A 14446-nucleotide genomic window follows, 5' to 3' on the forward strand; every position below is an offset into this window, starting at 1 on the left:
GAAATTGTGCAAATTTCATTCATTCAGTCATTCAGTTTCTACTGCTTTGTCCATTAGGGGCCGTGTTTAAGCTGGAGCCTATCCCAGCATTTTAGCAGGTGAGAGGCAGGGTACACCCTGGACAGGTCACCAGTCCATCGCAGGGCCAACAAAGATTTCATTTCATTTTCATTTCATTTTCATTTCATTTTCATTTCATTTTCATTTCATTTTCATTTATTAAACAGGAAAAGATTAAAACAATCGGGCCTGACTCAGTTTAATAACTGTTTTTCAGCAGGTTCCTGCTCTGCAGAACATACAAACCAGACTTACATCACAAATTCCAAGACAAGACAGTACGATCATACAAACACAAACCAAGAGAAGCAGCTTTAGGGGAGGCTATGTAGCCACCTCAGTGGTCACAGCTCTACCTGTCCATTAGATGGCGAGCAAATATTCTTTTAAATAGTCTCTGATGTGCTGTGGGATCACATGCCAGGCTTTAGTGAGCACATAAAAGAAAGCTCTCTGACCATAGCAGTTCCTAAAGGCCAGTAAAGGCAAAGGTCCATTTGTAACAGATCTAGTCGAGCGTTCGGACCTTGAGCTGAGTTTTGGTACCAACGCAGTAAGTGCTGCTGAGATGTGTCCATTCAAGATTTGATAATACAATTTAATCCCATGGCTTATTGTATAGTTCTGAAATGTCAAAGCATTAGACAACGATAGATTTGGGATTGGGGACAAACAACCATTCACTCACACACTCACTCCTAGGGAGACTTTAGAGTCACTAATTAAACTAACATGCATGTCTTTGGATGGTGAGAGGAAGATACTGACTGTGATATTTCCATGTAACCATACTTCATTAGAGACAAGCAGTGTGAGCCGAAGATGCAGTGAAGATGATATCACTTAAATGGACCAAACACATCTGCAGGTAAAGAAATCACTTTAAAACAAGCAGGTTCTGTCATGGGTGATTGAGGTTTATTTATGCCATTTAGGCAAAAATGGAGTGACATCCTGGAATAAAACACAGACAGCTGAGTCAGTGATTTATCCATCATTTAATAACTTATTTGTTATCTAAAGAAACTGCACTGTTACTATCAACCATATGATGAAGAAGTGTATAGAGTAGTAATATATGGAGTTCTGTCTGCTTTGGGACCATAAGTCCAGCCTCCTGATGTGTTTATATAAGCTTTAACAGGAGAATGGCTGACCTGTTGCTCATGATGGCAGCTGCTAGTCACAATTAGGAGCCAATAGTTTGTTAATTCTTAGCTGTGCATTTTCCATTATTCATTTTCATTGAGAAGTTGGAGGTAATTGCCTGAGAACGGAGCCAAATTTGTTGCATGTCAACCAACAGATTGCATCCTTTCCCTGCTGGGATTCTGCACTGTCTAACATTGGTTGTCTCTTAACAATATCATTACTTATTTGTGGTCACTACTGATGCATTGGTTCTTAGATTTCATATAACAGTTAGTTCTTTGTTTTTGGTTGTTGAGTTTTGCAGCTTAGTCTGTTTCCAGAAACACTTTTGTACAGTATTATATACAGTTTACACAATCTGTGCATAAACCTGCCTCTCGTTCTCTCCACACATGAACTTTTTAAGTAAAATTCTACAAACCAAAGTCGCCCTTTCAGCCACACTGACTGTGAGACTTTTAAGTTCCCTTTTACCATCAAACCTTTCAACTTTTTCTACCCTCTAGCATGCATCCCCTCATCGTGCATGTCTTAAGTTCCTTCATTTTTGAAGATGGAAAGATAACTCAACTATATAAGAGCTGATGTTGGGTTTGTTTGACATGAGACAGGAGGGCTGAGCTAAGCTGGAGAAAAGTGCCTTTATCTGAAGGTGATCGTCATCTTTAACCTGCATTCGGTCCATCATGAAGATCCAGACGCTCCCTTTACTTCTGTGTGCTGTGATGACTCTGACTGGAGCTACAAGTGAGTATTACTTGTACATTAAGCTTTTTCTCAGACAAAATATACCTGGAAATAGAAAAACATTTCACATTCTCTGTTCATTAACACACTTTAGAGTTTTCTAAACTACACAAAATTAACTTACAGCTATTAAAAAACACATACATAAATGAACTAAGAAGACAGGAGCACATTGGGAACAACATGTCCTTCAGTATTTTGTCCAAACACATTTTCAGATGGAAACTGAAAACTGCTGCTCTCGATTCTTTCTGTGATTCACTATCTAGAAAAATGGTCCTCAACTTGTCCTGATAACTGGACTAAAATCAACGGTCGCTGTTTCGGCTACGTTCTGACACCTATGAGCTGGCGTGCAGCTGAGGTGAGACAGATGAAGAATGATGAATCCTGCTAGAAACATGACGTTGTTTTGTATTTGTTCTCAGTGACTCCACTCCTTTATGTTTCTATCATACTGTAGAGGAACTGTGTCTCTATGGGAGGACATCTTGCATCTGTCCACAGCGCGCAGGAATATCAGGACGTACAAAGCCTGGTATGGTCCATCACTCGTAACTATAATGAAGCATGGATCGGAGGCTCTGATCAGACAAAGGTAATAATTAAAATGGAAAATCTGATTTCTACTGAAAAACATTTTTATAAATTATTCAAACATTTTCTTCTCTGATCTGTCCTCTAGGAAGGTGTCTGGACTTGGACTGATCGTACAACATTTTTCTTCAAAAGCTGGTGCCCTGGAGAGCCCAATAATTTTGGCACTGGGCAGCATTGCCTGCACATAAATCATACAGGTAAAACACATTTCTAGATGGACTAGAAATAGATAAATAAAGGTTGTTGATTTTTTTTTACACAGCTGCTATCATCTTGATGTAAAATGTGTTTGTATACAGTCATGAGATCATCCTGAAGTTTTGCTTTGTGCAGCATTGACTGTTTTTGGTACTTACAGGAAAAAGGTGTTGGGATGATAACTGGTGTCACATTAAACTTCCTTCTGTCTGCGCCAAGAAAATCTGACGACTCCTGGACTGATTCAGGGACACGATGAAGCTTCCAGCGTTCCAACACTGGTGGATCTGTGTTTCTGTTCATCCTGTTCAACCACATGTGTAACCTTCACTCATTATCACTCTCCATCTTTATTCTTCTCTATCGCTGTAACGCTACATAAGGAATGAAGCAACCAGGAACATAATCAGTAGCTGGATGTCTGTATCAGGTCTTGTGACTTTAATAAGAGCAGACTGAGTTATGAAAATGATGATTTTAGCTAAACTTTCCTCTGCAGACTAAACTATCTCTTCTTGTCTTTTCCAAATTAAAAACTTTAAGCATTGTAGTAAATTGTTCTGTGTGTTTGTTATATCTTGTATTTTTATTTACTCTGCATGTTACACAGCTGCAGTAGCAACAGATTTTATAAAAGTTAAGTTCCATATTAACATATTTCATGAAAAATTTTAGCTCATTATTGACTTTAATTGCAACAACATGTTTTCAAAACTGGAATGTTAAAACAAAAGGCTGGAAAACAAACTGCACAAAAAATAAACAGTAGGGGCAACATGTAGCCCCTAATTAGTTTATTAGACAGCAGGTCAATAACATAACTGGGTATAAAAAGAGCAACTTAGAGAGGTAGAGTCTGTCAGAAGAGGTAAACTGTCTACAGATCGAGTATTTTCAGCAGAATGTCTCTCAATGTAAAATTATAAACACTGAATATTCCATCATAGACTGGACATAATCTCATCAAATGATTTAGACCATCTGGAGACAACTCTTTGTGTAAGTAACATGAATGAAAACCAGTATTGGATGGAGCTCTTCGGACCCTGAGGCAGCCATACATTAAAAACACACATGACTCTATCATGGAAATCACTCACTGGGATTGTGAACACTTCCAAGAATCAGTTCACCGTGTCATCCACAACAGCAGCTTAAAGCTCTATCATGCAAATAAGAAGAAGAAATGCTGCTGCCCTCTCCTGGTCAAAGCTAAGTAGAAACAGACGGAGGCAAAGTGGAAATTCTTTATGGATATCATGGACCATCTGTGTTGTTAACAACACTCAGTTTCATATAACAAGGACAACAAGGAAAATTTTTTAGTACAAATCAAAAACACCTGGAGGAGCATTTGACGACTAATTAGGTTAATTTGTAGCAATAACATGACTCTGGATAAAAGGAATATTTGAAAGGAAAAATTGGCATTTTTTTTCCATGTTAAGGTGAAATTTCTTATCTGATGTTGTTTCTGTTCTATTCTGAACAAAATGAGGGTTGGTGAGATTTGCAAACCATTGAGTTTAGTTTTTAATTTAAAATTATTTAATATTTAATTTAAATACAATTTAGCCACCACATGTACAGGTTTGTATGTATGACCTGAAATTACAAAGCAGCTGCAGGTTAAAAGTTTGATTTTTCATTAATAATAAAGTATTTGACCTTTGATGTAGGTGAATTATGGTGGATTTTCTTCCTCTAAATGATGTTGTTAGTATGGCCATTTGAACACAGTGTAAAAGTATTTAACTCTGCTGAATAACATTAGTCATTTTCCAAAAGAAAAAAAAAAACTACTAAATTATTCCACATAAAGCAAACTAAGACATGGCTTAGCCTGATAGTTAAACATGATGAGGTTAAACTGTAGATTTTTCTCTATATTTAAGAGAATTTGCGCTTCTTCTTTTTTACTTATTGTGAAATTTTGTGGTTTCTAATTTATCTGTTACTTCACTGAAAGTTTTGTAAGAGTTTCACCAGGTATCTGATAATTACTGCTTAGTCACTGAGACAGAGAATTAAAAAACAGAGTCACTATGAAACGGGAAGAAGTCAAACACAAAACAGCAAGGAGTTCATTTATGGTCCAAGTCTTTCCAAAAACAATTGAAATGTCTGTTTGGGCTGCAGCAGAGATTCTCAGAGGTCCCCGACTTTCCCAACAGGTTCTCCAAACAGTACAGGGGGTCCACAAAGTTTTGACTATGACAGAGTGGGCGTGACATCCACACAGAGATGAGCTGAGGTGTATCTGCTTACTATTTAATTATTTAGATGTTTTGTTCACATGGATTTGATGTTTTAGGAGCCTGAAAAAACTAACTTTAGAACCTAATCCAGGTCCTGAAGTGAATCAATGAAGTCATCAAAGTCTGCTGTACAATGTGTTAAAACACATATCCTCAGTCATTAAAAAAAACTTTATCGTACGTCACACCTTGTGTATCCAACCTATTTTCATCCTTGTACTGTGGGTTATTGAGGTCGGCCGTCAATGGTCAAAATTCTTCCAGACACAAACATGTTTTCACCTACAAGTGAACCCAATGGTCTCAGGTGCAGCTATGACTGTACTGCAGGTAATACTTCAGTATTCTGTACATGTGTATTATCTTCTTCCATGTGCCTTTTAAGGCGTTACTCAACCCGAGCAGTACTCTACCACCTATTAAACAAAGCTGGTAAAGCAGTTTTAAAGCTCAGAGGGTTGACTTCAAACAGAGTTGAGATAGAGAGTTGTTTGTCCATTCAGAGACACTGTAGTAAAAATGGTGGCACAAATATGGCAGCTACTACATATGAGGACCCACAGCAAGTAGATAGAAATGGCTCATTCTAAAAGAATAAAAACATAAAGGTTATTTTGTTAGGGATTAGATACCAATAGGAACAGCTTTTAATGATGTATTCTGTTATTGACATTTGATTTTGCTACACGCTGCACCTTTAAGTTGTTGCTTAACAGAAGGAAAATATCTACAGCCATTCCCTATACTTACTCAGTAAATACCCTCATAAAGTACTGGCAGGTATTACCAGTTCAGGTTTAAAGTCAGATCCAACTAGTGCAGATTCAGGAAGCAGAAGAGCATCCAGAAATACCCGGCTCTATAAAATCTAACCTGATTCACTGCTATTGCCTCCAGATGCACCCGGCTGGACTCAACTGTAATGGCGAGATTTAAAGTAAGACACTCAGACACAATGCTTCACCTGCAGCAGCTCTAGCATGAATGAAGCATGTGTAGAGCTCCCTCTCCTGATCCCTGCAGGCATTACCAGTGCAATCTCTTCCTCTCTTCCTTAGCTAGGCTATTTTTCTGATGAATTAAACTATAAGAACACAGTCATTATTAATGAGAACAACGTGGGTTTAACTGGACTATAATTGAACTTGAATGAACTGTATTGATTGGACTGTCTAGGTAAAATGCTTTAATTTGACTTTGTTGCTAATTGGTACCATACAAATTAATTTAACTGAGTTGAACTGAGGTGAATTAAATTAAATTGAATTACATTTATTTTAACTGAACTAAATTGTTGTGATAGACTGGAGACCTGCTTCTCGTCTGCTAGATGTTGGGACAGGCTCCAGCTTGGATGGATGGATGGATGGATGGATGGATGGATGGATGGATGGATGGATGGATGGATGGATGGATGGATCGATTGATGAAACATCCTTTGATATTAAGTCATTTAATGCATGAAGCATCTAATCTCATGTGACAAATGAAAAATTTAGGATTTTACATAAAATCCTGAACATTATTTAGTGTCTTCATTTGTCTCAGTGTCCAACACAGAAAAACTGTCGATCCATGCAGGCCAACCTTGCTTCAATAGATGAATATGAGTCATTAATGACTTGATAATAATATTCACTCACAGCAGTCCTAGAACATGGATTGGAGGCAATGTCTGGTAACTGGTATATGTATATATATATATATATGTATATATGTGTGTGTGTGTGTGTGTGTGTGTGTGTGTGCAAATTGTTTAGATATTACTTTTGAAAAATTAGCAGTAAAATTAAACATTCAAAGTGAAAAACAAATATGTAATTATTAGCTATCAGTATAAACACAGACACAGTGTACAGACATGAAACATAAACTGGCTTCAATGTGCTTGTTACTGTATTTGGCATTTACTTAGCGAGGGTGTTGACCAACTATGTGTGTTTGTCTATAGCAACATACTGATTCAGTTTCATAATTAAATGATAACGTTTCCAAAGAAGCTCACACTTTGGTAGTTGTTGACTTTTCTTATTTTGCTACAAAAACGCTGGAACATTAAAATGATTCCTGAACACTCAGAACCACAGAAAGCGTAAATACCCCCTGATGTCTTCAATAGCAAAGTTTAAGAGAAGAAGTAGTTTGTTGGGTGGAAACAAATCTCTTCAGCAGAGTATTAACATTAATGCTATGTAGACAGGCTCATATAATTTAAACATCAAATAAGACAAAGAACAATGAAGACAGTTCGTTATGAAGTATATGGAGAAATTTCTAGTTCTGGTGCTGGAACATATACACATATAGTAAAGGCAATGAGCTCTTTGTAAACTCAACTTGTCACACTCAACTGTATTAGAGACTTCGATGAACATTATAGTTTCTTTTGCTTCCTTTTAAAAAAGTTTATTAATCAAAAGCTCCGTTCACACTGCAGCTCAAATAGGATTTTTGACCCATATCTGGCTCATATCAGATTTTTTAATGATAGTCTGAACGGAACAATTCAGATTTTTTACAATCTGACCCAGGCCACTTTTATATGTGGTCCTAGATCAGACACATATCCAATCTGTTTGGAAGTTCAAAAAGTGTTAGTGTGATGACCCACGAAAGGATGTGGGACCATTATATTTACCAATAAACATCTTGTGGGCTGGTTTGGGGTCAGATAGCAGATGTAGGGTTGGTCTGATCATTTCATAAAGAGTATCAAATTAAACATCCATCCATCCATCCATCCATGGTCTTCCGCTTATCCGGAGTTGGGTTGCGGGGGCAGCTGCCTAAGCAGGGAAACCCAGACTTCCCTCTACCAGGCCACATTCACCAGCTCATCCGAAGGGATCCCAAGGCATTCCCAGGCCAGCCGAGAGATGTAGTCCGTCCAGCGTGTCCTGGGTCTGCCCCGGGGCCTTTTCCCTGTGGGACGTGACCAGAACACCTCACCAGGGAGGCGTCCAGGAGGCTAAATCAGAGCAGGTGTGTTTTTACAAGGGTATATAATCAGTTTGTGGGGGAAGCTCTCGAGAGGGAAGTAAGGAACCAGAGAATGCATGTGGATACAACTGGATTAATAAACCTTGCTTCATTAAGAAACACAGGACTGCTGATTTTGTTTCTTCCATTTATTCCACCAGTTTGGCCTCTATCTTACAAATGGAGGCAGTGGTGGGATCCAGGCCATTAAAGCGCAGCAATGCAGAAATCAACTAAAGGAAGAAAACAGCAGGTATTAATGGAGGAGCCAGTGGAAGATGTTCCAGCTGAAGGGGATCTCCAGGGCACAGTTGGTGGACAGTCGACTGAGGGCCATAACCTGACTGAACTTTCCAGTTTTATTCGGGGCTTGATCCAGCAGCAAAAGGATCATGAGACAAAATGGGAGCAGGAGAGACGGCATCAGGAGGAGCAGTGGAAAAGAATGCAGCACCAGTTCAGCCAGCTCAAGCAGGAGGTACAGTCAGAACGCCGAGAGCGCCATCAGGCGCTAGGGGGAGCAGCTGCTGGGCTCGGCTCCATCCAGAGGCCTACTGCCGGGCAGTCCGTTTCTTCTCCAGATCCAGGGCGTACGCAGTCCTTGGATAATTCAGGAGTTTATCAGCCACTTAGTGTCTTGAAAACCCTCGACTGGAAAGGTCCCAAGATGCACCCTTATTGGGAGGATGAGGATATTGAACATTACTTAACAACTTTTGAGAGAATTGCTAATGGATGTCAATGGCCAAGGGCAGAGTGGGCGTTGCATCTTGCACCTCTTCTTATGGGTAAGGCACGAGCTGCTTATGTAGCTATGGACACTGCAGAGACAATGGATTATGAAAAGGTGAAAAGTGCTGTGCTGGAAAAGTTTGAAATTAGCGCAGAGACTTACTGGATGAGATTTCGGGATACAACAGTGAAGGACGAGGAGACCCCCAAAGAGTTGCATACCCGTTTTGAAGGATCTTTATGAAAAGTGGATCGTTCCGAAGGAGAAAACAAAGGAGCAAATAGGAGATGCCATAGTGATGGAGCAGTTCATGAGATGTCTCAGCACTGATCTTCGCACATGGGTTAAAGAGCGGAAGCCCACTTCTTCAAAGCAAACTGCAGTGATGGCGGATGCTTTTTTGGCAGCGCGGCGTACACCTAAAGGTTTTACTAGTACACGATCTAGGCCAGCAGTTGGCAATGGGCATAAATTTAGAAATTCAAAATCAGGTTTCCCCACCAGGGATGGACCCCAGATTCATGAGTTTAAACCCAGAGGTTCCTTGGCATGTCATTTATGGTGTCAAGTAGGTCACTTTAAAGCAGATTGTCCGAGTCAGCATGTGGGTAAAAATTGCATATCCCTTTCACCAGATTGTATAAATTTGCAACGAAGTGAGGATAATGTATGTATAACCCCTAGTGAGCCGGAGCGCACTATGTGCGTATTTATAGAGGAAAGTAAGGAACCAGAAAATGCATGTGGATTGTTGTGGAATTTTTAGTTATCAAAGATCACACACTAAGTGAGAATCGAACAAAGTAGTTTTATTAAGAGCCGGCCGGCAATGAGAGTCACACAGTCAAAGGAGTTTGTCTGCGAGAGTCTGCCAGATACAAGTGAGCTTAGTTAATATACCAGGCATGAGCTGATAACATCACAGTAGGAGGTCATTGTTTTAAAATTACTCACATAGCTGTTAACAAATGTTACGGAGTGAAGGGTGCAAAGGAGGAAGCTCATTAAACTCTCAACATCTGTTGAGGGGATGAGAGAGGGGGGAAGGTGTGAGAAGGAGTTCTTATCTAAATACACAGACATACAAAGGGGATGAGAGAGGGGGGAAGGTGTGAGAAGGAGTTCTTATCTAGATACACAGACATACAAAGTGTAACCTACAAACTATAAGGGTATATGAATAAATTTTCCATTACAATCCACCCCTTTGATTAAAATGCAACATATTAATCACACATAAAGAGGTTAAATTTTCCAAAGAGATTGATAGATCTTCCACAGTCCATGCTAGTTCCCCAACCCCCCACCAGGGCAAAGCCATCATAAATCCTTTCATCTGTGGAGAGAAGATACCGCGTTTAACACGATGGGGGTGATGAAAGGGTTCAGGAAAAGGCCGCAATGTACCATTTGGGGTTAGAGTAAACGCAGAGACATCAGGGAGCAGATAAGCCAGATAACATGTTCCAGACCAATTGACAGGAAGGTAAATATAAGAGTGTCTGCCACATGTCCAAACCATGTTGTGAGGACATCCAAAGCCGGTATCTGATGGGATATAAGACCAAATGGTGTTAAGAACAGAATTATTGTACATAGGAAGGTCAGGAAAAGGTAAGAGAGCTGTAAGGTTAAACACAACAACTCCTGAGGCCCACTCTGTAGAGGGAGAACTATCAGGGAATAAATCACAAGGATTTAAAGTGAACGGGTCAGAGCGTTTGGGGCAAGGTGAGGATATACATGAGGCTGAAATGATACGCTGACAACCTAGAGTGTGTCCTAAAAAGAATAGTGCATCTGTCCCATTTCGCTGAAAACAAAGAGGTGGAGAAGAATATGGATTTGTACGATCCCTTAAGCGGAAGACAGTTCTGGATGAAACACAAGTGGAGTTTGTGTTGCTGGAAAACTCAGCTGGTCTCCTCCAGGAGAGGGGAGGGCACTGGTGTGGCCAAGTAATGTTCCTAGGGTGTAATCTATTACCCATGATCAGAGTCCACAAAGTGGTATTCAAAGGGACTGGATATGGAATAAAAACTGATTGAGTGGGTGTGGCATGCGGCACCAGTCCACAAACATAGCAACTGTCATTTGTCAATTTATGAGCAGACATATTGGCAACTTGCCACCAATGATTCTCAGTGTGATCATGATGCTGAAGGATGTGGTTATCTCGGCGGTGCCTCCTGAAGGAGGGTGCTTCTGTCCCCTGCAGTCGTCTGGCGGGTTGGGACGAAGCTGGGGTGCGTTGTGTCAGGTGAGGTCCGGTTGGATCCAGGTACCAGAGGAGGGAGGTGATAAGGATGAAGAGGATGACGCACGACCATCCCCTCACGGCAGTCTGGGTGTACTTCATGTTGTCCCGTGGAGAATGGACCATCTCGCACGGGGCTGACCTCAGGGATTATTCTGCCCTGTGGTTGAGAGGTCAGCTGGAGTTGGGGTACTTTGAAACCTTCTACAGTGGGACGCGTGAATCCACGTGGACCTTTCAGCGACCTTCACGGCTGTATGAGTGACCAACAGGACCTGGAAGGGACCCAGCCACCTTTTAGACCGCCAGTGCTTTCTCCTCGTCTCTCGAACCAAGATCCAATCTCCCGGAACCAAGGAGTGAAGCAGATCTGATGCTGGGCGTGGCAGGGCCTCTTTCACCACACTCTGCACCTGTGAGAGAACTTTGGACAGATTTTGACAATAAGCAAGCATGTTACTTTCACAGTATGTGGTAGACACGGAGAGTCCTGGAGGATCCAGACCAGTGTAGGGAGGTCTGCCAAACAGAATCTCAAATGGACTAAGATTTGTCCGGGCACGTTTTCTCATTCTCATGTGCATAAGAATGAGTGGGAGGGCTTTTGGCCAAGACAGTCCTGTTTCTTCACAACATTTAGCCAACTTACCTTTTAAAGTGGCGTTCTCTCTTTCAATTGCTCCGCCTGATTGCGGGTGATAAGCACAATGAGTCTTAAGCTGGAACCCCAATAGTCCACCTACCTCTTTCAGGGCCGCATTGACAAAGTGTGAACCATTGTCAGATGAGACCTTAACTGGAATCCCCCATCTTGGAATGATTTCGGTCACCAGAGCCTTAGCCACGACTCAACTTGTGGCATGCTTTGCTGGAAAAGCTTCAACCCACTTTGACCACATGTCTACCATAACTAGACAATATTTCTTACCTTCTGCAGGTGTTAACTCAATGAAATCCATCATCAAATGATCAAAAGGCTGATTAGGTGGTGTATGACCAGCTGGAGGGCAGGCAAGAGGGCGGGCGGTGTTATAGCCTGCACAGATCAAACATTTTTTACAGTAATTTTCAGCCACCACAGTGAAGCCTTTTGTGAACCACAGAGATGTTGTGGAAGATACCATCCCCCCTTTTGACACATGGTCCAACCCATGTGACAACTTAGCAAACCAGGGGAAGAAATGGCGAGGAAGGCAAGGTTTTCCATCAACAGAGCGCCATACACCTGCAGAATCAGGGGTGCAGGAGTTAGCCTTCCAGACAGAGCGTTCCTCTGGAGTAGAAAAAGACTGGATGTCCTGTAGAGAACAGGGAGGAGAGTGATCCTCTTCTGTGAGAGGAGAAGAGGTGAGAATGTGCGGAGAGGCTGACAGAGCTGCCTGCTTAGCAGCCTGGTCGGCCAAGGCGTTGCCACGGGCAACAGAGGAAGTGTCTTTAGTGTGAGCTTGACATTTCACTACAGCGACATCTGAAGGAAGAAGAATAGCGTCAAGGAGAGCCGCAACCTGTGTGGAGTTCAAAATAGGCTTACCATCAGATTTCATAAAATTACGGTGACGCCACAACGCACCAAAGTCATGAACTACACCAAAGGCGTAACGCGAATCGGTATACACAGTCAGGGACTTACCTTGTGCGAATTTACAGGCCTCAGTGAGAGCAACAAGTTCAGCTGTCTGAGCAGAGAATTGTGAAGGGAGGGAGCCAGAGAGGAGAACCTGATGCTCATCACAGACAGCAAAACCCACGCTGTTCTTACCAGAATGGTCTCTGAAGGAGGAGTCATCACAAAAAAGAATGAGATCAGAGTTAAGAAGAGGCTCATCAGATAAATCTGGTCTCGGAGTGCAGATTTCAGACAGAACAGTCTCACAACAGTGATGAACACCATCTTCTGCGGTAGGAAGAAGAGTGGCAGGGTTAAGTGATGTACACCGTTTCATAGTGATGTTAGGCATATCGAGAAGAACTGTGGTGTATCTCAGCCATCTAGCTGCAGACAGATGAGAAGTCTTTTGTTCGAGCAAAATGATGGATACAGAATGAGGAACAAAAACAGTTAGCTCACTGTATCCCACAATGTCACGTGATGCAAGTACAGCCTTCTCACATGCAGCCACAGCTCTCAGACAGCCAGGAAGACCCGCAGCAACAGAGTCGAGCTTGGAAGAGTAATAGGCCACCGGGCGCTTGTGAGAGCCGTGCTGTTGAAGGAGAACAGAAGACATGAAACCATGTTTTTCATCAACAAACTGAAAGAAAGGTTTGGCTGGGTCTGGCAGAGCCAGGGCTGGAGCAGAACACAGCGCTTGTTTCACAGACAGGAAAGCCTGCTCAGCCTCCGGGGTCCAGAAGAAATGGTCATAAGCAGATAGATTCTTACCATGTATACAGGAAGTCAGGGGGGCCTCAAGTTCAGAAAAATGTGGAATAAAGGCCCGACAAAACCCTACCATACCTAGAAATGACATCAGCTGTTTCTTGGTAACAGGTTTTGGTGCTTTCTGAATGGCCTCAATCCGTTTAGGGGTCAGGGCCTTGGTGGTGGCAGAAATGTGATGCCCTAGAAAGATGACTTGAGGTTGGCAGAACTGTAGTTTACGCAGACTGGCTTTATGACCCTCAGAATGAAGATGGAGGAGGAGGGCCAGTGTGGCCTCCTCACACAAGGAGGCAGAAGGACAGCAGAGCAGAAGGTCATCAACGTAAGTTAATAAAACTACGCCCTGTGGAAGCTGCAAAGAAGAAAGAGAATCTCTTAGTACCTCATTGTAGATTGTGGGGGACTCACAGTACCCCTGGGGAAGCCGGGTCCAAGTGTATGGTTTCCCATTGAACTCAAAAGCGAACCAGAATTGGCTGTCTGGATGAACAGGAACAGACGTAAAAGCATTTGCCAGATCTACCACGGAGAAATGTGTAGCAGTAGGAGGAATCTGCGACACGATGGTGTGGGGGTTGGGCATCATAGGGGCCCGTGAAATAACTGCTTTATTGACAGCTTGGAGATCTTGGACAAAACGCCAGTCAGGTTTGGCTGGTGGTTTACGTGGTTTCATGATTGGGAAAATAGGAGTGCGAACAGGCGAATTTGGACAAGAAACAACAATACCACTCCTAAGATGTGAATTAAAGACAGGTGTAATACCCTCCAAAGCTTCAGGTTTGAGAGGATATTGCTTCTGGCAGGGGCGGTAGTCAGATTTCGGAGTGATGACTACTGGGGGGCAGTTCTTAACCAGGCCCACATCATGGGGAGAGGTAGCCCACAAATCAGAGGGAACCTGAGAGAGGGCTGGGGGAACAGGTGGCAAGGGTGAGTCAGCAGATAAACATGTCAGAAAATCATCATCTACCAACTGAACACTTTTCTGGCAATGAATCACAGAGAGCATGCTCTGCTTAAACACACCCAGCCTTGGAGAAAACAAAACTGCTGAGTCATGAGTGGATTGCCACTGA

At 42.1% G+C, this 14446-nt stretch overlaps 2 protein-coding genes across 3 annotated transcripts; one reads left to right on the forward strand and one right to left on the reverse strand.

The window, feature by feature from the left end:
• The first annotated feature begins 1820 nt into the window (after positions 1-1820).
• LOC121640205 (ladderlectin-like) lies at positions 1821-3305 on the forward strand. Of its 2 annotated transcripts, none has more exons than XM_041985929.1 (5): positions 1821-1959; positions 2229-2323; positions 2423-2557; positions 2645-2756; positions 2918-3305. In XM_041985929.1, exons 1-5 carry the CDS (start codon positions 1899-1901, stop codon positions 2983-2985), a joined length of 471 nt encoding a protein of 156 aa, XP_041841863.1. In that variant the 5' UTR covers positions 1821-1898; the 3' UTR covers positions 2986-3305. The 2 variants fall into 2 exon arrangements, with proteins under 2 accessions (XP_041841863.1, XP_041841865.1); XM_041985931.1 differs by having other exon boundaries at positions 1829-1963; positions 2236-2323.
• A 7822-nt stretch (positions 3306-11127) lies between these two features.
• Positions 11128-14043, reverse strand: LOC121640322. The gene is made up of 3 exons (XM_041986033.1): positions 12210-14043; positions 11913-12020; positions 11128-11408 (listed from the first exon to the last, which is right to left on the reverse strand). Exons 1-3 carry the CDS (start codon positions 14041-14043, stop codon positions 11128-11130), a joined length of 2223 nt encoding a protein of 740 aa, XP_041841967.1.
• Positions 14044-14446: the final 403 nt, after the last annotated feature.

The sequence above is a fragment of the Melanotaenia boesemani genome, chromosome 5 (assembly GCF_017639745.1).
Source record: "Melanotaenia boesemani isolate fMelBoe1 chromosome 5, fMelBoe1.pri, whole genome shotgun sequence".
Lineage (NCBI taxonomy): Eukaryota > Metazoa > Chordata > Actinopteri > Atheriniformes > Melanotaeniidae > Melanotaenia > Melanotaenia boesemani.

Bases quoted from the DNA above. Each gene is read 5' to 3' on its own strand.
- LOC121640322 (XM_041986033.1), bottom strand. From the start codon at position 14,043: ATGAAACCACGTAAACCACCAGCCAAACCTGACTGGCGTTTTGTCCAA. The intron at 12,021-12,209 runs GTGTATGGCGCT...TGATCTGTGCAG, and splicing joins CTGCACCCCTGATTCTGCAG to GCTATAACACCGCCCGCCCT. The intron at 11,409-11,912 runs GTAAGAAATATT...ATCTGTCCAAAG, and splicing joins TGAGTTAACACCTGCAGAAG to TTCTCTCACAGGTGCAGAGT.
- LOC121640205 (XM_041985929.1), top strand. From the start codon at position 1,899: ATGAAGATCCAGACGCTCCCTTTACTTCTGTGTGCTGTGATGACTCTG. The intron at 1,960-2,228 runs GTGAGTATTACT...TTCACTATCTAG, and splicing joins GACTCTGACTGGAGCTACAA to AAAAATGGTCCTCAACTTGT. The intron at 2,558-2,644 runs GTAATAATTAAA...TCTGTCCTCTAG, and splicing joins GAGGCTCTGATCAGACAAAG to GAAGGTGTCTGGACTTGGAC.